This window comes from Ictidomys tridecemlineatus, chromosome 3 (genome assembly GCF_052094955.1).
Source record: "Ictidomys tridecemlineatus isolate mIctTri1 chromosome 3, mIctTri1.hap1, whole genome shotgun sequence".
NCBI lineage: Eukaryota > Metazoa > Chordata > Mammalia > Rodentia > Sciuridae > Ictidomys > Ictidomys tridecemlineatus.
Window position 1 is genome coordinate 85,878,672 of NC_135479.1, and position 26,393 is coordinate 85,905,064.

The following is a 26,393-nucleotide window of genomic DNA, read 5'->3' on the forward strand; positions in this document are numbered from 1 at the left end:
GGTTGGTACAAGAATCTCTGCAACATCAGGGGCAGAGACCAAGGCTACGGAGGTGTAGGGATCTCCAGGGTCTTAGGCAATTCTACGTTTTTTCATTTCCTTGGTCTAGGCTGGGGAAAATAACTTCTATGATAAATGTAGTCCCTGAGGCAGGGTTTCTCGGCCTTGTCTCTATGGACATTGTGGGCTGGATACTTCCATATTGTGGGGGAGTGTCTCTCCTGGGCACGGCAGGATGGTCAGCAACATCCCTGGCCTCTAAAAATAGATGCCATGGCACCTCCCCATCCCATGTCATGAAATCAAAGGTCTCCAGACACCACTATTCCCCAGAGTGGGGGGCAGGGCTGAATTACCCCCCTGGGTGAGAATCAGGTAGCTGTCCTCAATGCCAGCTACATATTAGAACCACTTAGGAACTCTTAAAAAAATAAAGATGCTGGAATTTTGAGATATGCATCTATAATTGGATTCTGGAAGTGACCTGAACAGGGCATTTTGAAAGCTCCTCAGGTGGTTCTAACCTGTAGCCAGGTCTGAGAGCCTGGTCTGGTGCTTGGCTGTCTGCAGGTTTTATATGCATCACAGGTTTCACAACTACCTGTGCAGCAGGTGAGGCAGGTTATTATTGTGGTTTTCTGGCTGGAGAAGTGAGATGCAGAGCGGCGTGGTGGTGTCCCATGAGTGGCAAACTTGGGATTTGAACTCAGCTCACGTGGCATAGGGCACAGCTGACCAGATTCTCAGGTGGATTCTCTTTTCACTTTGCTTTCCCTATCCGTGGTCTTCCTCCTCCTCCCTCCTTCAGTTCCCTGAATTGTCTTATGCAAAGCTCCAGCTAGTGATCATTTACACTTCAGTGAGAACACAAGGCTGCTCTCTGTCTTCTAGGGGGATTTGCAAGATCGGCCTCCTCTAAAACACTGGAAAGAAAAGCTTTATATCAGCCTATCAGTGGGCTGGGGAGGGTGAAATATGTGTTCACGACTCCTCTGAAATCAATTCCAATAGGTAGTTGCTTTTGATTAAGGTTTAATCTCATTCTAGATTTGGGGCTGACAATTCTGTCTAGTTCCATTTCATTCACAATGTTGTGGGCAGTGCAGTTGTGACATCATTCTGTCAGTAAGACCTCCTTGACTAGGTCCCCTGTTCCCAAGGTGGAGGGCATCCTCTGCTTCTGTGATCCTCACAATACCAGCTCTGGCTGGACATGGAATGTGGTGAGTACTTAGCTCACAGATGCTGGGATGTCAGGCCACGCATGCCCAGAGTCTAGCCTGTGTCCTGGGGATAACACACAGCATGCAATCCGACTGAATCTGCAGATGCATGTCTGAATGTCTCCCTTCTGCCTGGGGGAGGCATCAGGAACAGCTGACCTCAGAAACCCTGGAGGAAAGTGAGCAGTGGAATATGAAACTTCTACAAAACGATATCTCAGACAGAGATCACTTTATTGAAATGGCTTTGTTTGAAGAAAAGGAGAAAAGACAAAGTGAAGAGACAGACTCCGCTAACAGGTGCCTGGGAGTGGCTGGACACTTCTGTCCCACGCCGCACAGAGGCGGATCTGCCTCAGGTCCATGCTGCTCATTCCTTGAGACCAAAGTCGTCCGCTGGCCTCAGTGCACTTTCTTGAATACTTGCTTGCAGACCACGCCCTGCACTCTCATCTCCTGCAGCAGAAGCAGATGCTGTGGTTCACCAGAGTCATGTCAGAGCATCTAGGGGCAGGAGCTTTGAAAACACCCAGTGGCTGTTACTGTTCCCCATGACTTGATTTCATGAAATCCTTAGAAAGTCAACTGAACAGGGTCAGCAGAGATCAGTCTCTCCGACTCCTGTAGACAGAGGTGGCTGGGGGAATAGATGTGGATCAGAGTGGCCAATAGGCCCCGTTGATGCTTCCCCACCCTGCTATCCTGGAGAGCCAAAAAGCTTTGGAAGCTGTAGGCCTGAGCCCAGGACAGAGTCTGGGCCTGGGATTGGAAGGAACTGGGCACAGATATATGGCTCAGTAGGTTGCTGCAGAACGGGGCTGCAGTATGGTACCAGGATGCCAAACTTGAGCCCTAAGCTGGAGTTACCTGTGGAGGTTGGAAATGCCTGGATCTCACACTAGCCCAGTACACCAGTGTCTCAGTGAGTGGAGTTCTGGAATCACTCTTACTAAAAGCCTTCCGGGCGGTTCTAAAATGCAGCCATACCCTTCCCACAGGACCAGCCCCAGCCTCTGCTCAGCCTGTGTTGAGTGAGGCCAGGTGCAACCACAGTCCTATCGCCATGTCTTCCAAGTTTTTATGAAGGAGACTGGAAATCTGTGAATATTTGTAGGGCATCTCCTAATTTTTAAATGGCTGGCTGAAGAAGTCTGGAGCTCTTTGAGGGCTAGATGAAGCAGGCCTGTGGCCCCTAGTTTGCAACCTCTGGCATAGAGCCATGGCACTGTTGAGCTCAGAGGACAACGAAGGTCACTTCATCTACTCTTTTCTCTGCAGCCGAGGAAACAAAGGCCCAGGAGGAGACTGGCTCAAGGTGGGGTCTGGACTCTCTGCATTAGGCTGGCCACCTCCAAATGTAACCCCCTGTGCCTTTCCCCAGTGCTCACATTTCTCAAAGCTCTTGAAGACCAGAGATCTTTGCAGAACTCCTGTGTGTTCTTAGGCAAGAGAGGCTGAGGGAAGGAAGGAGCTACTCAAGGACACCTGGCGAGTGGCCTGGGATCAGAACCCAGGTCACCTGGACCACTCTCTGGGGTAGAGAAGTTACAAGAGGTCTTGGCTTGGGGATATGTGCCTTATGAACTCTCCAGGAGCCAAGGTCTCTGCTGTGGTTCTGTATATGCTTTTCCCAGAGGGTAGATAGAATGCAAGTGGCTTTGACCTGATGTCCCAGGGTAGAGGATAGGGTGGCTACAGTTTTTCCTGAGCTGGGAAAAGCTTTTCCTTCCCCTGTCATAGGCTTAGGTCATATCTTAGAGAAGCCTGGAGAATTTTCCTTGGCTACCAGTCACAAATATCCTCATCACCAGAATAGGAACCATATACCTATTTTTATTTAATTATTTTTGGTACTAAGGATTAAATCTAGGGGTCTTAACCACTGAGCCACAGCTCCAGCACTTTTTATTTTTTATTTGGAGACAGGCTCTTTCTAAGTTGCTTAGAAAGGGCCTCACTAATTTGCTGAGACTAGCCTTGATCTTGTGATCCTCCTTCCTCAGCCTCCCAAATCACTGGGATTACAGGTGTGTGCTATCCTGCCCGGCTCATATTCCTACTCTGAGATACTAGAAAGAGAGGGAAAGTGGGCTCATTGTTGATGATTAAAAGATGCATCTCCTCTTCTGCTTCCTCTGATGGGTGACTGGGTCACTACACCTTGAGAACTCACGGCCTGGTCTTTAAAATCACTTGAACCTTCTTTCCAGGGCCTTGGAATAGAAGCTTCAGAGCAGAACCAAGGCCCAGCCACGGTGGGTGCCTCTTTCCAAGATCCATCCAGACCTCCAGAGTGACAAAGGACCTCTGGGGCACACCTTTCTCCACCTAGGGACTTACCAGGTGCAGCTCATCACCCTCGATCCACTGGGTCCAGCCGCGTCCCTCCTTCTCGCCCTTCTGCACGCATTCGAGTTTGTCACCGTCCCAGTTCACCGTGGTCTGCCAAGCAAGAAGCAGAGTTGTCAGCTGTGAGCGTGCAGCCCCTGGGGAGTAGGGGAGGGGACAGCCCCCAACCTTGATAATGCAGGATGTGCTCAGGCCCATTTTCCTACAGAAAATTTGCAGCCCCATAGTCCCTGTCTACCACATGCTTTTATTAAAGTGTGCAAATCAGTTTTAAAATTTATGAAAACCTTCACAAATTTCATTTAAAAAGAATAATTAGGAGGGAAAATGTTGTTGGGTTGGGCTGTGATTGCAAGGATTGAGAATGGGGTTGAGGAGAGGGGCCTGAGCACAGACTGGTGAGGATTGTTTTCCTGCATCTTGCTGGCAGGGGGTGGACGTCTCAGAGAGTACCTTCCTGTCCCTTTATCATTTAATCCATCCACCCATGGTTTCAATCATTGCTAGGTTCTGGGACATCCAAAAAGACCTCACTTCTGCCCTCAAAGAGTCTTCATCTCCCAGGAGAATGATCTTAGGTCTAAATAGCCAGCTATAGGTACAGGTGGCAGCCAGTAGCCACCTGACTGCTCCACCAGGCCCTCTCTTGTGCTGGGTCTAACTCCTCCTGATTGTCCACCTGGAGTGTGGATTGGCATCTCGTTTTGACAGACACAGGGCTGACGACACCTCTCAGAGCCCACATCCTCCTTTGAGCCCTCTCTCCTCCCCTGAGTGCTGTGTGCCCTGCCGGGGGACAGAGCAGGCTGCAGGGAAGTCAAGTCTTAGCAAGCCCACCCAGGAACATGGGGTCAAAACAGTGTGGGAATTCAGAGGCGAGGCAGTCCTAGGTCCTGAGCATGGCTGTGAGCACCCGGCTTCCACTGGCCCCCATGTCCCAAGGCTAGGTACGTGAAGGTGCAGCGGGCATGCGTCCATCATGTTTGTGGCTTCTCACCCCCTTTTGAATAGCCTCCCCAATGGGGCAGCTCCTCATTGTGAGCCCTGCATTCCCAGTGCCATGAGGAGAACTCTATTCCTGCTCACCCTGTGGCTCTGAGCAAGTCCACTCCTGTTCTGGGCCCTGCATTCCCATCTGCCATGTGAGGTCAGTAACTCGCAAGCCCTGGCTGTTGAGAGCGAAAGTTCTAAGATTCTTGCCTGCCTACCTTACTCAGCTAAGGGTCAGGGAAGTTAGCAATGGCCTGATACAGATTTGGGAGAGAGAGGGAAATCTGGGAACTGAGTGGAGTGGGTGGGGGTACCTCCCTCCTGGAGGACCACCGCCCCTCCTCTCCTCACTGCCCACCCATGCCCACCAGCCTCCCTTCTGGACTTGCTGATCACTACCGCCCTCTGCTGTTGGGGTGAGGCCTGGGCTGAGATACACAGGAAGTAGGCAGGGGGAGCAAGGTGTGTTCCCCGGCTTTACATAGGCTTAAGAGTGACCTCTGCTCTTGGAACCTGTTCCCAGAGGGAGACAGGGCACAGAGAGAGCCGGGAGTAGCCAGGAGAGGTGGCTTCTCTCCCTGGTCCAGAGACTCACTCAGAGCCCATGTCTAGCCCCAGTGCAGCAAGGTCCCACCTCCAGGACAGAACAGTGTGGTCAATGTCCCATGAGACTGTCACAGCTAAAGGCTTAGGCCACAGACATGGCAAGAAGCCCACTCTCTGGGTGTCTTCTGTGCCAGGCCTGCGATGGGAAATGGAGACCCCAAATCAGTCCTCAACCTCAAGGAGTTCCTAAGAACATGGGATCCCCAGGCACGGATCTCCCAACCGTGTTTATTCAGAAATCCACTTGGCATATGAAAGCCCCTGACTCCCCCAGAGGAGCAAGAGGACTCACTTGTCCTCAGGATGATACACAATTTTCTTCCTCTTCCAGAAAGGCCTATGAGCAAATCCATACAGAAAAGATGCCCAAAGAAGAAAATGGTAATAAAATAAATACCTGTCATCTTGCTTCTTCAGAGATAATTGCTCTAACATTTTGGTGTATTTCCATCAAGTCTCTCTCTTTTTTTTTCCTCTATCAAAACACACACACACACACGTTTCTGTTTTTACAGAATTAGGTATGCATCATGTAGGGGTTTGTAGCCTCATTTCTTTGCTCAGTAGAGGCAATTTCCCATTTCAATGAATATTCTCCTTAAGCATTATTTTAATTGTTATGTAACATTCAGGAGATGACTACCTAATTTGCAAGGCCTAACATGAAGTGAAAATGAGGAACTCTTGCTCAAAAATGATTAAGATATTTAAAACAGCAACAGCAGAGCATTAAACTACGTGAGGCAGTCCCCGAAGGACTGCCCTGGAGACGGGCGCAGAAAGCTGTCCTCCCTGGCAGTAATTTATTGTCCATTCATACCATTATTTAACCGATTACAAATTCCTGGACATTTGGGTAATTTATAATTCTGTGCTACTGTAAATAAGATTTCCTTGCATACATAGTTTTGAACACATTGCTTTCTCAGAATATATGTCCGGAGGAGAAACTGTTGCATGGAAGAGTGTGCACACCTTTAAAGCTTTTGCTAAATATCCCCAACCTGATCCAGCAGGCTCACACCTGTTTACCCTCCAACACCAGTGTCACTGAACCCCCATGCAAGAGAGGCTCATTTCGGGTACAGCCAGCTTTTGCTCCTGGGCTACTGTCTCACCCTTTCGGGATCACTTGGCATCTTTTAACGGGGGCCATTTGGCTGTAAACAATAACAACACCTTAGCCCCAGCCAGTAACAGGCAGCAGAATATCAGGTGTCAGGAGAGATCAAGACGTGCAGGGAGCAGAAGCCTATTTGGGTGCTCAAAGCGCTTTTGAGAACACTACTCATCAGACCTCTTGGAGAGAAGGATCCCTATCACCTGACTCCATGTCAGTTGCCAAGGAAGCCCTTCCCCGGCCACAAGCCCCTCTTGACTGTGATCCTGGGTGAGCTGGACCCAGCACTGACTGTTTTTGTCTGTGTTGGATGTAAGGGGTGGCCGAGCTCAAGAGGTTATGTGACTTTATCCCAGTCACTCAGCAGAAGGAAAGAATTTGGCCTTGCGTGACTCAATGCACCCTTGTTTCCCAGCCCAGGACAAGACACCTGACAGAGAAGGGGGTTGAGGGGAGGGGCCGCTGAGGCCTGAGCTTTTCCCTTAAACATTCCAGAAAGTGTCTAGAAGGTGCTTAGCAGATACGTGCTAAAGCTTTTGAGGACTGCAGGAAAACAAATAAACAAACAAAAAAACTGTGAGCATGGTACTGAGATTCTGAGCAGGCCCTGGAGGGACACCTTTTGGATACTTTTGGTTCCGTCTAGGGACCTGGAAGCTCAGGGTCCTGGTCCCTGCACCCTCATTCCATAGTCCCTCAACCTATATAAGGTCGAGCCAGCTAAGAACATGTACCTTGGCATCTGCCAGAGCTGGATCTTGTTTGTGGCCATGTGGGATGACTCTAGGCAACTGGACTAACCTCTCTGAGCCTCAGGTCCTCGATGCAAGAAGGTTCAGAGGCCTACTGTGGTAGATGGTTCATGGGTGGCCCCTGCGAATCATATGATAGTCACATCCTGCACAGGGCTTGATGGCTGACTCACTCTGGCCACTGGGACATCAGCAGGCACGATGCCAACAGTGCTTTCATGAGCTTATGTGGTCCAGGAGCCTGTCCTCTTGGCATCCTGCCCTCCTGGAGCCCAGCTGCCATGCTTTGAGGTGATTAAGGCTCTTCTTCAGAGAAAGGCCATGTGCCAAAGTCCTGGAGGATGGAAGAATGTCCACTTGGAGGACAGCTGAGGTGCTCAGCTGAACACAGCCATGTGGAGCCAAGGAACTGACCAATTACCATGGAGCATTGCGAGACTCTATGGCAGTTTTCTCAAGCTATTAAGTTTTGGGGAAGTTTTTCACATTGTATCAGATAAATAAAATATGTACTTTATAAGTTTATTCTGAGGATTTGAGAAAATATACATAAGATGCCTAGGGCTGGCATACAGGAGGACTGAATGCAGGTGATCATGAACCTGTGCTTAGACAAGGACAGGGTTCACATGTCCAACATAAACAGTAACTAGAAAAAAAAGTTGTTGTTGTTGTTTTTTTTTTTTTTTAAAGAGTTGGATGTTGGTGAAGCAGTCAGTGATGGACATTGTGGATAAAGTTTTTTGATGCTCCTTTTCCTTCTGGGAGACCCAGATCCAAGAGGAGACCCTGTAGAGCCTGCCCGCTGAGCCAGCCCCGGGAGCCCACGGTGCCTGCTTCCCCTAAGTTCTAACTAGTTTTTTTTACATGGATACTCTACTTGGAACCTCCCACTGACATCTGGGATGACCCAGCAAGGTGGTTTCGTTCTCCTACTTTATTACCTGTGCTCACTTAAGAGTGGGAATGAATTTTTCTTTTAAGCTTTGTATCCTGTGGGAATAAACCAAGCGTTTCTCCGAGGATCAGATGGAGCCTAACTGGGCTGGTGTGTGACACTCAGTGGTAGAGTGCATGCTTAGCAGACTCCAGACCCTGGCTCCATCCCCAGCACAAAAAGGAAAAAAACCAACAAACAAAAAGCGAGTAAGCAAGCAGAGGGACCCTAAGAACAGAAAAGAGAAGCAGAAAATCAAGGAGGAAGAAAACCCTCAAAAACAACTGAAAGGGAAACATCTGGAAGGGGCCTGGTGAGGCAGGTGATTCACTTTCTTGTCAAACAAAATGTAAGTTCTTATAACAAGCTTCTCCAAGACCCAAGAGCTTCTTCGTGACCTTCCTCTGAGCTCGGCCGCAAGCCACGTTTGCCAGACCAGGAGCAGTCGGCCACCTGGGACCAGGTTTCAGACTTACCTGAACGCCTGATCTGAAAGGGGCTTTAAGAGGTCACTCCTGTTGGGTGCAGAGCAGGCTGAACTGTGTTGTCTGCAGGGCAGGCTGAACAGATGTTGGCTGCAAGATAGCCCACACACTCAAACCCCCCCCATCTGGTCCTTTATCACCTGTTTGTGTCAAGTCCCGCTCAAGGCTGAGCACTCAACCCCCCTTGGGCCAACAAGGCAGCTTGCAGACCCAGAGGCCCCATTAGATTTGGGCTATAAAAACTCCCTCCTGCCAGGCCCCCCTTTCTCTTGCTCTCTCTCTCTTGCTCTCTTTCTCTTGCTCTCTCTCTCTTGCTCTTTATCTTTCTTGCGTGTGCTCTCTGTCTCTTGCTCTCTCTCTCTTGCTCTTTATCTTTCTTGCGTGTGCTCTCTGTCTCTTGCTCTTGCTCTCTCTCTCTTGCTCTCTTTCTCTTGCTCTCTCTCTCTTGCTCTTTATCTTTCTTGCGTGTGCTCTCTGTCTCTTGCTCTTGCTCTCTCCCTGTTCATCTCTTCTCTTTTCTCTTTCCTTCCTTCTTTTCTCTTTGTTGCACTGCTGCAATAAAGATCTTTTGGTCACTCCGAGTGTTGTGGTCACTTTCCTTTCAACTCCATCCAGGTTCCTACATGGACCCCATCACTCGGGGTCCAGTGGGGGAATTTCAGGCAGGAATTTCATAGGTGGGGCAGATGCCTGTGGGTGTGGGAGGGACAGGGACTCTACTGCCTCCACCTCACCCCCAACCTGGGCTCTGGGACCCCACCTTAGAGATAAAGCCAGACCCATCCAAAGACATGGAGGGGGATGGCCACTGTCAACTTGGCTCCTCAGCAGAAATTCCCACGCAGAGACCACCGGAAAGAGCAGGTGGAGTGGGGCCCAGGATAGCTGCTTGTAAGCCAAGCCGGCCTCACTTTTCTATCAAGAACTCATAATGACCTCTATTTCTTGGACTGTGTCAGCAGCTTTCCGAGAGAGACGTGTGTGCCAACTGATGAATGAAGACAGCTTTGCACCACTATGATGGGGGGCTGTCATTTCAAAAGCCATTATCCAGCTCCCCAGCCACTTATAAACCCCAGCTGGCACGGCTGTACAGGGCCCAGTGACCCAGAACGGCTGAGTGACCCCATCCCGGGGATGGCTCCAGGCTCACAGGCCCAGTTCAGATGACTAGTACCGGTGGTGACAGACAATTCTCACTAAATGGAACCATCTCTTGGCAGTGACCTGGCATGACCTACAAATGGTGGGACTCAAACTTTGCTGTCAGGACACTTGTGACATTTATCAAAGCTCCACCATGCTCTTAAACACTCTCAAAGGGCAGATGATGGCGGATCACACTTGTCCACCAGCCCTATCCGGCCCTCTGCTCATGGATGTGTCACTGGAGGGTGGGACGGAGTCTTAGTGTCTCTGTGATTCCAGAGCGCATGGCGACTCTGTTAGCCAAGGCCAAAGACAGGATTGACCTAGCTCTGACTCCAAAGCCCATGTGCTCATGTGCTCGTTCTCTCTCTCTCTCTCTCTCTCTCTCTCTCTCTCTCTCTCTCTCATTTATTTATTTATTTATTTATTGGTACTGAGGATTGAACCCAGGGGTGCTTAGCCATTGAATTACATCCCCAGCCTTTTTAATTTTTATTTTGAGACAGGGGTCCTGCTAAGTTGCTGAGACTGACTTTGAACTTGCCATCCTCCTGCCTCGGCCTCCTGAGCTGCTGGGATTACAGGCATGAGCCACTGTACCCAGCAAAGGCCATATCTTTAGATTTGGGAGTAAAATTAAAAAACCAAACAGCAAGTGGACACTTCTTGTACATCCTGTGATGGCTAGAGACGCCAGTTGGCCCTTCCTCCTGGAATCTGACTTCAACATGTGGTTCTCCCTTTAGGACACGTATGTTCCTGGGAAAATGATGAGTGCAACATTTGGTGCTTTGTTAAATAAGCCGTAGGATGGGAAGGGCAGGGTGGGTGACAGGGAATGGGCCAATTGCCAGGGACTGTGCTGAGAGTTTTCCACAATCTTAAAGTGTCAGGGCTGAGAAACGACCAGCTCACCACCCAGGGAGCTGGGCTGTTACTGAACCCAGTTCTTTGCAGCCAAGTCCACAAGTTTCCTGTGAGACCAGGCCGGCAAGTGGACAGCGGGTGGCTCCTGTCCTCCTGGTCCATTCCTGGGGGCCAGCAATGACCTAAAATCAGCCCAGAGCCAGGGTACTATAAAAGCAGATTAAAACTAAATTAATAAGGCCTTAAAATGCAAATGAGTAATTAGAGACATAAAAGCTGTCAGAAGCAGCTACCAGGAACCAGGGTAGGCACCCAAGGCCTTTGTGGGCCTGGAAGAATGCGATTCCACCGTGAAGAACTTAGCAGCAAATGATAACATGATTCTTAGGAAAAATAAAATGGAAAAAAAAAAAAGTCCAGACTAATAATCTTGACGTGTTATTTTTTCCCTCAAACATTCCAGAGAGTGTCTAGAATCAACCTAATCTGTCAGAGTGCTCTGGGCCCCACAGAGGCCCAGTTTCTGGATGGGGAGGTGGGAAGCAGGACCGGAGAAGGTCACAGGCCTGTGGCACCTAGCCCTGCCTGGGGGGTCAGGGGAGGCTTCCTGATGGAAGCGAGAGCATCCCTGTCACCCCGGTCACCATAATGACATGTCTGGGGACGATGTGCCAGGCTGGGTATCAAGTATGGATCACATCAAGCTGATTCCTCAGGACTTCCTGGAGTAGGCATACCCTCCCCAGTTTACAGCTCTGCAGACCGAGGACCTCGCCATGAAGTAGGAAGATGAGCTTTGACTCTGAGGACACATCTGTGCCCTCAGCTACTGGGCTCTGCCGTTCCCTGATCTAAGCTGCCCCTTGGATAAGCAGTGGATTTTGCAGGATGGTCCCATACAAGGCAATGGCATCCAGCAGTCATGGGGTCTATACCTGCTGCACAGCAGCCTCAGGACTGAGGAGGGCGTGAGGCAAAGGGCTCAGACTATTGGAGCAGGGGACACCAGAAGGAGCTCCGGCAGGAGTGCCAGGTAGCCAGAGGGGCCAGAAGTTCAGGGCAGAGGCCCATCAGGCAAGGCTTCCTGGAGAAGGTGTGGCTAGAAGACCTGATGCCAGAAAAAGCCACAGAATTAGGTTTAGGAAGAAGAATAAGAAAGCAAAGGGACAAGAGGACCCCTCACAAAGGTACCAATATGGACAAAAGCAGGGAGCTGGCTGGACTGTCTCTTGGCATCACATTCTCCATGAAGCCAGACCCTGAACTTGCTGGGGAGATGGCTCAGAGCCTCCCTTCTTCCTCATTTCATGCCTGTGGCTCCAGCTGACCAAACCTGGGATCATGGAAAAATGCAGCTGCTTGCTTCTCTGGCCCTGGCCACCCAGGAACCAGGAATCAGCTGTTGTCAGTCCCCCAGCATGGGGTGGTGTGTGGGGGTGGGGTGGGGCTGGGGAATAGAAATAAGCGAGCGCCATGTTCTGCTAGAGAATGCTCCCAGGAGCTTGGGAGGCCTCAGCTTCTTTCATACAAGTTTCTGGTCTATTTTTTAAAATTTGATATTTCAAAGTGAAAAGAAATAAGTGTTGCTCAGAAGATAAAAAGATGCAATCTCAGTAACCAAGAAGAATGAGAAGGTCAGGATCTCTCAACAGAGGGCTCCTTGGGGTTTGGGGTCCTTCTGCTCACTGCAGGATACCAGCCACCAGAATTCATGGCAGAGAAAGAGCACAGTGCCATTTGTTGAGTAAATGGTGGGCAAAAAGAATTAGGGGCACGCCTCACTCCTCAGGCAACACACTTCTCCTGCTTTATGACAAAATATCCGAGGCACTGTGCTGAATTCTCTTCCCTAAACTGGCTTATAGAAATGGGTGGGCCAGGGAGTGATGTGGCAATTACTCCACTTCTTGGGGTCCCCTTTCCTTCACCTGCAAAATGGGGCTAGATCTGCCACTGAGCACAGCCATCAGAGGATATGGCAGAGGCTGCAGGGACCTGTGTCTGTGCAGGACACACACAGTATGGGCCGTGCCCCCCTCTGCTTGGCCGTGCCCCCCTCTGCTTGGCCTTGCCCAGCCTGTTCTCTGTGGCCATGGAGTGGCACACGTCCTTTTCCTGCTCTCTGTTCTCATGAGCCTCCTAGCTCTTCCCTTGGTGGCAGGATACCCTTCCCACATGTAACCACCCCCAGAATTTGTCTCCTGAGGATGGGTGGTACTGTACATTTTCCCACGTTATTCTCCATTTAATCCTTACCATGAAGCATGTATCCCTGCTTTATGATTATTTCCATTTTGACTAGTAGGGAGAGACCCAGAGAAGTGGCGGTGGTATTATTTGTCTCTAGAATATTTCCTACAGGCTCCTGTATTGAGGGATCAGTCCCCAGCTGGTGCATATTGAGAGATGGTAGAAACTTTAGAGTGGAGCCTATTGGAGGAGGTGGGTTACTGGGGGTATATTTTGTCCCTGGACTCTTCCTCCCTCCCTTCATGGCTACCACCAGGTAGCAGCTCTGCTCCGCCATGCACTCTCCGCCATGATGCTTTGTCTTGCCAAAGGCCCAAAGCAATGGGACCAAGTGACCAAGGACTGAAACTTTTGAAATCATGAACCAAAATAAATCTTTTCTCTTTTAAGTTGATTTTCTCAGGTATTTTTGTCACAGTGATGGAAAACTGACTAACAGAATTAGGCTGCAGACAAACACATGGGTACAGGAGGGCCTGGAACAGTTGCCTTCCTTGAATCTGGGTTCTCAGTCAGCAATGTGGCCTCCATTATGGGAAGAAGAGGATACAATTCAGACCTCACTCCCCTGTGTTTGACGATTCCATCCCAAAACATCGGTAGTGCATCAGGGGACGCTGCATTTGAGATATCAAAAATCTCAGAGAAAGTAATCCAGAGCACTGACCCTGTGCCATCTCTCCTTACAGACAATCTGAGGCCAGACTGCCTAGATTCCCATATTCTAGTTCCATCAGCTACCTGACCTGTCTGTCCTGCATCTCATTCTCTTCATATATAATATAGGAAGAATTTGGGCACCTTCACCATTGGAATTGTTGTGGGGATTAAAAGAATTAATGTACAGAAAATGCTTGGAATTCCTGGTGCAGGAGAAACACTCCACAAACATTAGCTATCATTAAGTGGGATTAAAGTGGATCTTGCAGGGAGACAGTCAATGACTACCCTTTATATTGTTCTGCTATTTTCACTTAACACTCATTTTAGCAAACACATTGGAAGCCCTGAAGATGCAAAAGTGTGAGCCCCTCCTGTCTGGAACCTCAGATGCATTAACCAGCTGCCCAGTGAACTTGAGCCAAAAGGTGGCAGAAGGCAGCGGTGGAAAGGAAATCGGGGTCAACGGAGGAGCCATCTGGGCTGGGTCTCTACCGATGGGCAATCATCCTCCCAGGGAAGTGAACAGAGATGCAAAGAGGCTGGCAGATGAAGGCATCTGCCAGTGGTGGGCTGGGACCAAGGATTTCAAAGTAGGAAGCCGGCTGGAGAGCCCACGGGCTCTGGCCTCCTACTGGGGAGCCTCTGGAGGTGTGGAGCAGGGAGCAGCGTGATCCGATTCCCTTTTTATTATGAGAAGGATGGGCTGAAGTGTTGATGGTGGACGGGAGATGGATGCGAAGATGCTGCAGTAATTAAGTGAAATAATCCACCGAAAGCGCTGAGCTTGGCACATGGTATGCACAAGAGATGTTAATTGTTATTATTATTGTTATTATTATTACAGGCAAGAGATCTTCCAAGCAGTGGGATGGGAAAGGAGGACAGAGATGTTCAGAAGCACAATCCATGGAACTTGTTGACTAATTGCCCATAAACACTTTCTTTTATCTTCACAGTGATGCATACATGGCTGTGGAGTGGTCTACAGAATTAAAAAGCCACAGTGTTTCTAACCACCCATGATGTTTTGGCATTTAGGAACACCAGCAGGAGAGAGTCTGTTCTACAAATCACAAAAAGCCAGGAGTCAGAAGTAGCTGAAGTCAAAACCTGAGGTAACGGCTACCCAGTGGCTTGGGAGGCTGAGGCAGGAGGATCACAAGTTCAAAGCCAGACACGGCAACTTAGTGAGGCCCTAAGCAACTCAGACCCTGTCTCTAGATTAAAAAATAAATTAATAAAAAAAAAGAGCTGGAAATGTGGCTCAGTGGTTATGCCACATTCCTGGTACCTAAAAAGAGTAAGTAAGTAAATAAATAAATAAAAGGGAGGGCATCTGGAGGATGACATAGACATACATACACACAGTCCTGGGACAGCATGGCCACACAGTAGGCCTGCAGGGTGGTTGGGCTTATGTGAGTTGTTGAGGATTACCATCACAGAGAGACACACAGATACCTTTGTCCAAAGAGATAAATGGGGTTTTTTGTTGTTTTTTCTTCTGAATGATTTTCCTGGAATATAATCCCGTAAGTGGGATCTCTGAGTCAAACAGTAAAATGATTTTCTGACTCACTGCACATTGCCAGACAGGTTTTTTTCCCCCCTCCTTTCTTTCTGAATGCAGGGCCAGTTTCACTCTAAGGCTGGTGAAGATGGGTTTTGGATACCCTGGGTTCCCTGGATTCTTACCTTCATGTCCATCTTGTTTGTTTCCTGGAGTAACCCCAGGTTGTCCTTGGACCCTCAGATCAGGAAAGAAAGAAGAAGGGGGATGGGAGGAGGAGGGGGGAAGTAAGGGAAGAGGATAAGGTAGGAAGGAAGGAAGGGAGGGAGGAAAGGAAGGAGGGAGGGAAGGAGGAGAGGAGGGATTAGTACTATCCCTATGTTGGTGGGAGCTGTTGCTCTAAGGCGCTCTAAGGCATTTGCATATTAAAGGAAATATCTAGAAAGTCTTTGGAGTATTTCACCAATATAAATATGCTCCAGTTGTGGAATTTCAGATTGCATGAGGGATACCTGGGGCTCCTGTTTGGAGGACAAGGGGCAGGTTGGTCTCTCTCTCTCTCTCTCTCTCTCTCTCTCTCTCTCTTATAAATTGAGCACAGTCCTTTCTCTCAGAGGAGTTTTCAATCAATTCCAAGTAAAAAATACCAATAAATCCTGAGCCTCAGTTCTGAGCCTGCAGCAGGATCCAGGCTACAGGCAGGGCTGCATTCCAGAGGGTGACCGCCATGGGGTCCATGGTCTGTCAGACAGGGGCACACACTCCCTCAAGCCCCCTTCTCTTCCAGCAGCCCTGGCAGAGGTTCAATGGCAAACATCTTCCAGATGCCTTCAGAGGCTTCTGGCCCCGCCCACCTCTTCTGGTTCTAGCCCTGTGGAGCCAGGGCCTGGGTTGACCACCAGGGCCCAGAAACCAGGAGGCTGGGCTGGTCAGAGGCCGAGCACTTGAGGCTCAGGCTGGAAAGTGCTTTAGCCACTGTCAGAACCACCTGTCTGGGACTCTAGGGGGCGCATGGCTGAAGGTTGAGGCCACTCCAACATTTACAGGACTTATACAAGACTGTTTCCCCGAGTCCTTATGCCTGCCTCCCTTGCTGGGCCAGGGAGGGGAGGAGGCTCTGTCCCAAGGGCAGAGGGCAGGCTCAGGCACCAGGGGCACTCCTCTCCCACCCCGCAGGGTCTTACACATGATGAATCAGAAACTGAACAGCCCAACCCTGTCTGACCTTCAGCAGCCAGCCACAGAACCGTGCTCCAAGCCCCCGAGCTCTCACTGCGCACCAGGCACCATGGGACAGCGTGGCATGTGTCTGGCACACTGACCTTTAGAGGTCAGCACCCTGCATGCTCCACTAGGACCATGCCACACCCATTACGACGTGGGTCTGGGTTCCCTAGAAGACAGGAGGGGCTCTGTCATTACCTTGACCATGGAGTATGGCAGACCAGCTGCTCTGTGACTACTAAGGTTAGGATAAGTGTTCCCCAAAGGCCCACGTGCCTTGGTCCCCAGACTGAGGTGCTAATGGAAAGTGGTGGAATTTTTAATAGGTGGGACCTACTTAAAAGTCTTCTCATCATATGAGGACATGCCCTTCAAGGGCACATTGGGACCCTAGCTCCTCCTCTTTCATTTCTGCTATGAAGTGAACAAACTTTCTCTTCCATGGGATCCTCATCACAGGCCCAGAAGCAACAGGACCAACAGACCATGGGCAGAAATCTACAACACTGTGAGCCAAAATAAACCTTTCCTCTTTTTAAGTTGATTATCTTAGGTATTTTTTTACAGCAATGGAAAGTTGACTGACACAGTGATTTCAGAGGCTAGATAGCTCATAAAGATGTTATATAATTCTTCCTTGTTTTTTTTTTTTTTTTAGATTTTCATTATAGGAACCTAGCTGCCATGTTGTGAGGAAGCCCAAGCAGCCAGTGGATAGTAAGCATGAATGAGCCATCTGGAAAGAGAATCCTCCAGCTTCTAGCTGACTGGGAATGCAGCAGGCACAAGCCATCCCCTCTGAGCCCTGCTCAAACTTGTGAACAAAGTAAATAACTTGTTTTAAGGCATTAAAATAATCTCAGGATGATTTGTTACACATCAATAAAAAACTGAAATAATTCATTACCACATCTAATCCTCATGACAATCCTTTAAATGGGTTCTACCATTGACTCCGCTTTACCAACGTGGACAGAGGGATCAGGGATAAAGTCCTTTCTCCAAGGAAACACAGCTAAACAGTGGGACCAGAATTCAAATCAAGGTCCAACTCAAAGCCAAAGCTCCTGACCGCTCTGTCACACCCTATCTACTCAGTTGCACAAACTCCACTTGGAACCTCCGGTGCAGCCTTCATAGGCTGCTGCAAGACTGATATTCACAGGTAGCCCTGCCACCTCCAAGGAGAGGGCTGCAGGGCTGCTCCTCTCCACTCCTCTTCATCCCTCAGAACCGGGCACCTTTAACCCCAGCACAAGATCAAGATAAGAACATCATAGGAATCTGGCATGGGCCCGCTGCTTCGCTGCTTCCTCCTTTTCCTTTCCTATAGATATCAAAAGCATGGTCTTCTAACCAACATTGGCAACAGCGGGGAGCCTGTCAGAAAGATAAGTGCTTAGGCCCAACCCAGAGCAGCCGGATTAGAAACTCTGGGATAGGGCATGGTCCAGCGAGAGAGAACTACTGTTTTAACTACTTATGAGGTTCCCTCAGATGCAAGTGATGGGAAACTAGCCCAAAGAGCTTACAGGGAATGAAATGGAAGGTACTGACTTAAGTGCATGGGAAGCCTAGAGTGGCATTAGGGTCAGGAACTCCTGTACCTCTCCAGTGTTACTTCCTTCTGTCTGTCTGTCTGTCTCTCCTGACCTCATCTTATTCTCTTCCTTCTGTTGGATTTCTCCATGCGGTCATGGAAGGCAGCAGAGAGGGGGCTTCGGAGAGTTTCAAGCTTACCTCATACCACTTTATCAATGTCCAAGGAAACAGAATTCATCTCTTTCCCGGGATCCCTAAATTAAGGAAAGGGTCCAGCTTGAGTCAAAGACACAATCATGTGACAGGCCATGGAATCCCGTGGCCACCTATCAGAAGGTGCTCGTCCCAAGAGAGGCAGTGCACTGTGATTTTCAGGCCCACCAGGACCTACATGGTGAGCAGGGGTTACTACCACCCAGAAAAGGAGGTGCTTCTCTTTGCAGGGGGCAGGGAAGCAATGTAGATCAGAAAATCAAGCCACTGTAGCTCTCTCATGAAGATCTGGCTATCCTATGTGAACAAGGCTTGGGATAGCAGAAGAGGCCCCACATCGGGGTGACTACGCAAGTCCTTTTCTCCTGTACTGTCTTCACGGTCCTCAGAATTTGCCTTCTGAGACAGGCAGGATAGCAATCATGGTGCCCATATTGCAGATGGGCAAACAGAGGCAGTCTGTCTAACTGGCCAAGGTTACCCTGGCTCCTAGGTAACAGAGGGGATTCAAAACCAGCTGTGCTGACTCCACCAGCACAGCTCCTCCTCGTCCCAGGCCCATGGTAGAGAGTTTTACAAAACACACGCATCAGAATCCTCCCCCTGCAGCAGCTGGCAGAGGAGCATGGAGCAAGAAGGCCCTGCCCCTCTCTGCGCCTTGATTTTCATCTGTGAAGTGGGTATGACGAATACTTGCAGAACAGCATTAGCTGTGGAGACCAAAGGAGAAAACGTACTAACAGCCCTTGTTGTAGGCCTGGGAAAGACTCGTGCGTGTTATTTTCCTTTCTTCCTGTCTAATAAGACTCCAAACCTAACAAACCAGCGTGATTTTTTGAAAGCTGCTTTGTGAATTTTACTTGGTTGCTTTAATTCTTCTTCTTCTTTTTTTTTTTTAATAATCCTCAAAAACATGCTGCTGACACCCGGTTTCAAAAGGTCGGAGAACTTTAAGCTAAGACATGAAAGAGGTCCTGTGTTTCCGTCCTGGAAGGGCCCCAGCCTGTTGCTCAGGCCTGATCAGGGCAGGGTCGGCTCTCAGAGGCTTCAAAATCCAAAGGAATTCTCAGCTCTGTAGCCTGGGAGTTGATTTTGCCATTAGCATTGTGTTTGTTAACGTAAGAACCAGAAGATCCCTTTAATGGGTCAAGAGCAGGATCAGAGGCTGGCAAGAGTTTAAACCAAAGTGGGAACAACAGCTCGGTGGATTTCACGTATTATCATGTATAATTAGATGGCAGGAGGCTGGGCAGAGGGATATAAGGTAGTCAGGGAGGGAGGGAAGGAAACACAAAGGGTAAAAGGGATTTTGAAAATCCTAATGCTAATATGGAAAGATGCCTAAGAAATATTTTGGGTAAAAAAAACAAATATGTGCAGAAAAGTGGATTGATCCTTCCTTCCTCCCTTCTTCCTCTCCCTCCCTCCCTCCCTCCCTCCCTCCTTTCTTCCTTCCATCCTTCTGGCTTTAGAGGAAGATATTGACCAGTATTGACTAGTTGACCAATCAATAGATAGCTTATGCATTTGAGGAGTTTCTGGATAGATCCACTAGGAACTATAACAGTGACGACTCCCAGGGCCTGGACTCTCTGGTGCTATTTGAATTTTTTTTCCCTTTTATAATAAAAACAAAGGAGGCCCCAGTCAGCAAGGGCTGGAAATGGAGGGCAGGCCTTGGGGAGGGGTCATCCTGAGTTCAAAGCTGGATGGGAAGGCGAGGCCTCAGCCAGAGGGAGGTTCCAGGCCCCAGTGAACAAAGCCGCTCCTCCAGGGAGACGCTGACCTGGTGTCCACCACCAGATGACAAATGGCCCTTCTGCCACCACCACACGGAGCCAGGCTCACGGCTATGATTCCTGGCGGAGGCTCAGTCTCTTCCCACAGAAGCCACTCACTCTGGAGGGAGTTGGGGACAAAGAGTGGAATGGCTTCAGAGGGACTGCCTCACCCAGGAGTGGGCTGAAGACCACCTTCCTACCCCAGCGCCCCCCCTCTCACCTTGCCAAACCCCTATAGGCTGTGTGTGACAAACGCTACCCGTGTCCTCCTGGGTCTGTGGACATTTTAATGAGAAGGACACCAGAGACAGGGAAGAGGCCCTGCCTGCTGGGCCCATGTCCACAGAAACCATGGCCCTGCTGCCCCGTGGAGGCCTGCAGGTTCTGAATAGCCAGACTGGGGAGGAAGCTGAGCCCTCAGGCTACACAGATCTGAAACCCTGGTCCTCCTGCTGGGGAGAGACTGCAGGGACATTTCAGGTGTGTCTGGGCACAGACTGCAATGTGCATTGGGTCAGACCAGTGGCCCAGGGTCCTCTACACCAAATGTTACAGTTTTTCCACTTTTCACAGAGGCTCAGGTGCAGAGAGACACAGAAAGATGCTTTCGTACTCTACAGCAGGGGTTTCGAGCATTAGCAGCCTCAAAACCTGACTCCTGGGGTTTCTAAGGCAGTGGCCAGGGGCCGGCCTTTCCATTACCAAGAGGCTGACTGTGCAGCTACTGCCTCTCCTTCCACTTTGGCCCAGCTCTAAGGGAACACACTGAGCCAGCAGTGACAAATGCCCCCTTGATCCTTCATTTCAGGTAACAAGGTGGGTAACCTGGAGAATGTCTATCAAAAAGGAGCAACTGTGACAGCGTCCTGGGGATCCACAACCTGCAGGGACAGACAGACAGATGCCTGGTGTTTTCTTCCTTTCTTTACTTTCTCTTTTTCTTTTCTTTCTTTCTTTTTTTTTTGTAAGAACAGCTAGAAATATGGATTTTTCTATGAAATCTTATAATCTCTGGCCATCTTTGGCAACTGGCTTTAAGGTTTTTTCCAACATTGTGCAGGCCCAGAACTACCCATCAGCAGGCTGGACTCCACCGCTGGCTGCTGCTCTGGAATATAGATAAGGTTCCCATGGAAAAGCCCTGATCCAGCCAGAGGGCCTCTGGTGCTCTGCAGAGGAATGTCAGCCTGGCCTGGTCTCACTCCACCAGGACCCCCCTCCTGCCTGTCAGGGTCACATCCAAGGCCCCTGTGGTCCTCAAGGATCTGCCCTCCCCATCATGCTCAGCCATCTCAAGTCTTTGCGGAATCCACCTCTCTCCTCTCCAAAACCCCCGGCACCCAGGCCCTCTGGGCTTGAGTGTGCATGGGTTTGCTCTGAAATGCTCTTCTCATGTCCTCCAATCTGCCCTGTTTCTTCCTTGTCCATCAAGGTCCTGCTCAGCTGTCACCTTCTTGGAACCTTCTCTGACACTGCTCCCCCACCCCTGGCCCTGTTGGTTCCATCACTGGGCTATTACTGCCCAGTGACGCCTCTGTCTTCTAGACTGGCCTGGACATCCAGGAAGTCTTGCTGCCTCTGTGTCCCTGAATCTGAGCTGGTGCAGGGCCTGGTGCAGGACAGGTCTGACATAACGTTTACCGGGGCACTGTTCTCTTGGCCTGGGTCTTCCTCTCATCCCGTCTGCCTGGCTACTTCCTGTCCATCCTTCAAGACTTGGCTCAGACTGGGAACTATCCCAGACCTCCCAGACTGCAGTGTTTCTCTGCCCCTGATCACCCTACGGTATGAGGGTACGAGTGGCTGCCTCAGTCTGTCCCCTCCCTTCTTCCCCCCAGGGCTCCATGAGGACAGGAATCATCTCACTGACACAGGGGCTGTGAATGAATGAAGAACGAGACTTCTGGAAGGTGCTGAGAACATACCCCTGGCTGCTGCTCTGGGTGCTGGGTTCTGAGTGCAGCACGGGGGCAGAACGCGGGGAAAGTAATTTTGACAATCACCTAACCCAGGACAGCTAGGGGCAGTCAGAGTCCACGGCCAAACTGGCCTCTGGGAAACCAGCTGTTCAAATACACAAGTCCAAGGCCCCACAGCTGCCCTAACTCCTCATCCTCCACCACCCCCAGTGTGCTCTTCATGGTGGTGCCAAGGTGCACAGCATCCAGCAGGCTGCCCAGAGAGAGGGGCTTCTCTGCACTGCTGGGGTCCAAGCAGAGGCCAAGCAGAGCAGAGGGCCAGGGCCACCCCACCTCCCAGGAGTTAATGGCGAGGTGAGAGAAGGCTGTCTACTTGGGAGTTTGCCCAGCTGCCAGGCCCACCTACCACACTGGATTGAGAAAAGCTGGCTACTCTCCCTTCCTGTGTGTCCCAAACCCTCCCTTCCTCCTCTGTAAGTGCAGAAGTGACCTCCTACAGATATTTGGGACCCTTTCCTCTGGATGACCACACTCCCTCGATGCTCATCATACATGTCCCTTTGTCACTGCTGAGCACATGTGTCAGGATTGTGGGTCTGTGTGCTCCTGGGCATCAGGATTGGCACATCTGCTGTCCTGCTCCTGGTGTGGTGACCACCTCGGGAGGGAAGCAGTGGCTAACTCAGATCCTTCCTCTGCCATTTAGGACCCTCCCCAAGGTGATAAAGCGGGATTGCAAAGGGTCCTGTGAGGAGGAAGTGAATGAATGCAAACTCTGAACAGTGTCTGGCACACAGCATGGGATGACCAATATTCACTAGGTGATCCATAAATGCTTCGTGTGTTCATGGATGATGGAGAGACTGAAGAGTGAAGATAACCAGCCGAGTACAGAAGGTGCATGCGGCATGGTAAGGACCCCAGAAAAGAGATGGAGATGTGTCCTGCTAGTTCCCCAAGAGTGAGGTGGGGACAATCACTGTCCTCATGGAGCACAGGTCCCTGCAGTAGATAGGATGCTGTCTGGGCAGTGACTAGAAATTGAGACCCTCTCTGAGCTCTCCTTCCTCGTTGGGAGCCTCTCTGGTGGACAAGAGGCCTTGAGACCTGAATCATAACATGACATTTCTTACAATAGCCTCTTCTTCCTGCAGTGGCCCCTTCAAGGATACTCCTTGCTCGCTACTCCCTCTTCCTACCATTCCAAACAGCAGACTGGGCACCAGTCCTGAGTGCCTGCTGAGGAGAAAGCATGGTGGGGTGACTTGTCCAGGCTGGGGCTCTTTAATACCAGACGTGGGCACCCCATCAATAGTGGTCCTACCAACTCAGCCGTTTTGTTCCTGCAAAGCCCATCAGCAGAGGGGCCTGGCAGAACACAGGCGTGTGGGCCACCCATCCGCAGGGTTCAGGTCCCCTGCTCTTAGTCTCCTCTTCTCTCTGAGCCTCAGTCATGGCATGAATATGAATTACTAAACCCTCCTTCTCAGGGCTGTGGTGTAAAATGGCAGGCCATATGCAAAACACAAAGCAGACCTAGCAGCAAGACCCTCAGCAAATGGTGGGAGGGGTGTGTGAGGGCCCCTGGATAGCACAAGTCAGTTCCTACCCACACAATGGAAACGCAAGTCAGTTCCCTACCCAGACAACGGAAGCAAGCCCGAGACTGGGAATACCCTGACCTCCCAGAAACCCCAGAAACAGAGAATGTTGTTGGAGGCCTGGGGATGACCTTCCGGAACTGCTGTGGCAGCACTAATTGGGGTCTCCTGGTCACAGCTTCCTATCCTTGGGAAGGAGAGGAGCAAGGCCTTCCCCATCCCCCACTGCCGCTTCCTCTGGCCTGGGCTGCAGGGGCACTGACCTGCCCAAAGGTTCAAAGGAAGCTCAGTAGGCAGAAAATGATAGGGTGGGTCAGGGGATGACCAAGGGCCAAGTCCCAGCTGGTATGACCCAGCCATCCCAAGGATGGGCAGATCTGGAGGCTTCCAGAGAGATCAAGGTGCCTGTTCCCTAGGGGACCTCACATGGGGGTGTACTGGAAGTTGGCGCTTCAGGGTGGTGTCCTGTATTGCTTCTTTCTTTCCCTTTTTTTTCCTCTAGCAGCCCCTAGTCTGCTAGGGGGCACAGGATGGACTTGGAACCCCAGGTCGCTGGTCCCTAGCCAGGGTCTCCTGGACCCTTCCTCTCTCCAGAGACTGTTCTTCACCTGTAAGAGGGGGAACTCCTGCTGCCCTCAGGGCTGTGGGGGAGCCTTGGTGAAGTCATGCGCCTAACATATCTGGCAAAGCGCCTGGACAGGGCAAATTCAGCAACCAAAGCCTGCATAACTAAACTGGCAGGTTTGGATGTGGTAGGGTGCTTGCTCACTGGGTGCTGCCTGCCCTGCGGGCTGGGAATGGGAAGATCCGCAGTCTTTCATAACACAAGGGCCTTTGCTCCTCTCTAAGATCAACTAGACTAGCCGGGGGGCCTTTGGTCAGATCTCCTGAGCAGGAGACACCCGGGACTCACGAATCCTCACCATGCACTTGCGGTCATCTATGCCCGTCAGGTCCTCCTCAAACTCCTTCCCAACCTCGAAGTCCATGATGTAGTTCCTAAAAGTGCTCAGTGTGCGGATGATCATGTGGTCGCCTTCCTGCACGATCTCTTTGTCTGGCTTCAGCAAGTTGGCGATTTTGCGCAAGGCCACATTGACATCTGAAAGGGGTGCGGAGACAGGGGAAGGGAGTTGGCAGGAAAACTCCAAAGAGAACCTTTCCCGGGGGAGGGAGCGCGACCCAGGAGCGGTTCCAGGAATGCAGTTGGGATTCCCCGCTGGCTTTGCGCTTTTTTCTCTTTTCCACTTGGCAACAAAGTTTTCTGCTCTCACACTAACCTTTAAAAAACAAAAACGAGCAAACCAAGGCCAGCTCTACTAATTAAATTATCCGCGTCCAGAGCCAACAAGCAGACGCTTGCCACCAATTAACCCTTGTAACCCCGGAGCCTCCGATTCGCATCCCGCCTGCCGCCCTCGCAAGCGCTGGTCGCGGTCGCCCTTCCTGGCGCCGGGGTGCACCGGGCGGCGGCTGCCCAGGCGGAGCAGGCGGGTGACGGCTTGCGGGACCCTGGGGACCGCCGGGGCAGCGCTTACCGAGCGCGCGCAGGTACTCCTCGAAATTCTCGTTGGCCAGCATCTTCCAGTACCCGTTGAAGTCGACTGGCATTTCGGGGAGTGGCGGGAGCGTCGGCCACGGAGCGGGCGGGAGCGGCTCTGGGCTGTGCCGGGGCAGCGGCAGCGGACGCGATCTGGGTGGTGGGCGGCCCGGAAATGCGCGCTCTCGGGGGGACAGGGTCTCCGCGGGGCGGCGACAGCTGGATTCCTAGCGCGCACAAAGCCCGCAGGAGGATCCATTGTAGCCGTCGCTCCTCCCCCTTGGCGGGGGCGGGGCGGGGCAGGTTGGAGGGTCAGATTTGTCCCTCGCCGCGGGCCACCTTCGTCTCAGACTTTCCATTCGCTTCCCCTGTATAGGAAGAGGAGGTGATGGGACTTGAGAGGTCCCTTTATTGGTCCCAACTTTTCGGTTCCTGAGGGATTCCTTTGAACGCCATGAACTTGTCACCCTCAGCGGCCACTTGAGGCCTGGGAATCAGACTCCTCAGGTTTGCTGGAGGGATTAGGGAAAGAGGCCACTTAACAGGCCTTTGTCTAAGGTTCCGCTCTGCCCCCCCCCCCCAATCCCCAGTGGGCTCGGCAGTAAGACTGGGGAGAAGGCTGGGGAACGCTCTCCAATCCTGCTGGAAAAATAAAAATCAAGTTTTATATTATTTGAAGTCCTTGGGGCTGATTCTGATGCACAATCAAGTTAGAGACCCACTACTTCATGCAAATGTAAGCAATTACCAATATACTGTTAATTTTGTCCTCTCTTTCACTTAATAGCTGCCAAGTACTCCCTTGAGTTCTGCACTTTGCTTTTTTCCCCCGCTTAATGTATTCGGGTTCCTATTCATCGCAGTGCATAAAGCATCCCCATGGTGGTGCAGGGTATTCTGTTGTTTACCCTGCCTGGCCCTCTTGACGGGCATTGATGTGGCTTCACTCTTAGAAGCAGTGTTACAATGGCGATCTTGGATCACGTCTTATTTGCCACCTGTGTGGGTATGTCATAGTGCTTTTAAAAGGGCTCTCTCTGCCACCAAGGAGATGACATAATCACATTGGTTGACTTTTTGACCCTCCATTAAAGACTGAATATCTCTTTTAAATTGCTTTTAGCACAAATGACAGCCTGGGTGACAGCAAGTACATTCTCTTCCTCTCTAGCAGCACCAGCACGTCCTCCCTACCCCCAAGCTCTTGTTAGTCTGGCTGCTCCAGGCAGAATCAGGAAAAGACACCCCTTCCTCAGGGTAGAGGCAGCTTCCTCCTGGGGAGTGGTGTGGATTCAGTCTCTCAGGCCTCGCTTGCTCTACACCAGGGTTTCTCAACCTCAGCACCATTGACCTTTTGGGACAGATAGCTCTTTGTTGGGTAGTGGGAACTGTTCTAATGTTACAGGGCTGGGGCCTTTTGGGAAACTGAGGCAGCATGTAGAAACCCCATACTTAACCCCCGATTCTTGTGATAGAGTCAGATTTCAGACACATCCCTCAGCCTCAAAGTAACAGGCATGAGTTTATTGAAGGGACAGGAAAAGGGAAAGGGGACACTCCCAAGGGAGAGTGGGTCCTGTCACTCAGAGAGAAGGACAATGTGCCTCTCCTGCGCTCCACTTTTATTGGGAATCCCAGAGAAGTTTCCAGAGTCCTGCCCAACCAGGGCAGA

The 26,393-nt window shown here is 50.7% G+C and overlaps 2 protein-coding genes across 2 annotated transcripts in view; both read right to left on the bottom strand.

The window, feature by feature from the left end:
* Positions 1-1,438: 1,438 nt before the first annotated feature.
* On the bottom strand, positions 1,439-25,061 carry Rbp1 (retinol binding protein 1). Its single transcript, XM_005328021.5, is given in 5 exon segments — positions 1,439-1,679; positions 3,564-3,665; positions 24,105-24,283; positions 24,720-24,821; positions 24,824-25,061. Coding segments are annotated over 5 exon segments (594 nt in total). The 5' UTR covers positions 24,981-25,061; the 3' UTR covers positions 1,439-1,625.
* Nmnat3 (nicotinamide nucleotide adenylyltransferase 3) overlaps positions 24,792-26,393 on the bottom strand; it is a 139,976-nt gene continuing 138,374 nt past the window's right edge. The window contains exon 5 of the mRNA XM_040269887.2: positions 24,792-25,089. Within this exon, the coding sequence (XP_040125821.1) occupies positions 25,034-25,089 (56 nt within the window). The 3' untranslated portion in view covers positions 24,792-25,033. The remainder of the gene's footprint in view (positions 25,090-26,393) is intronic.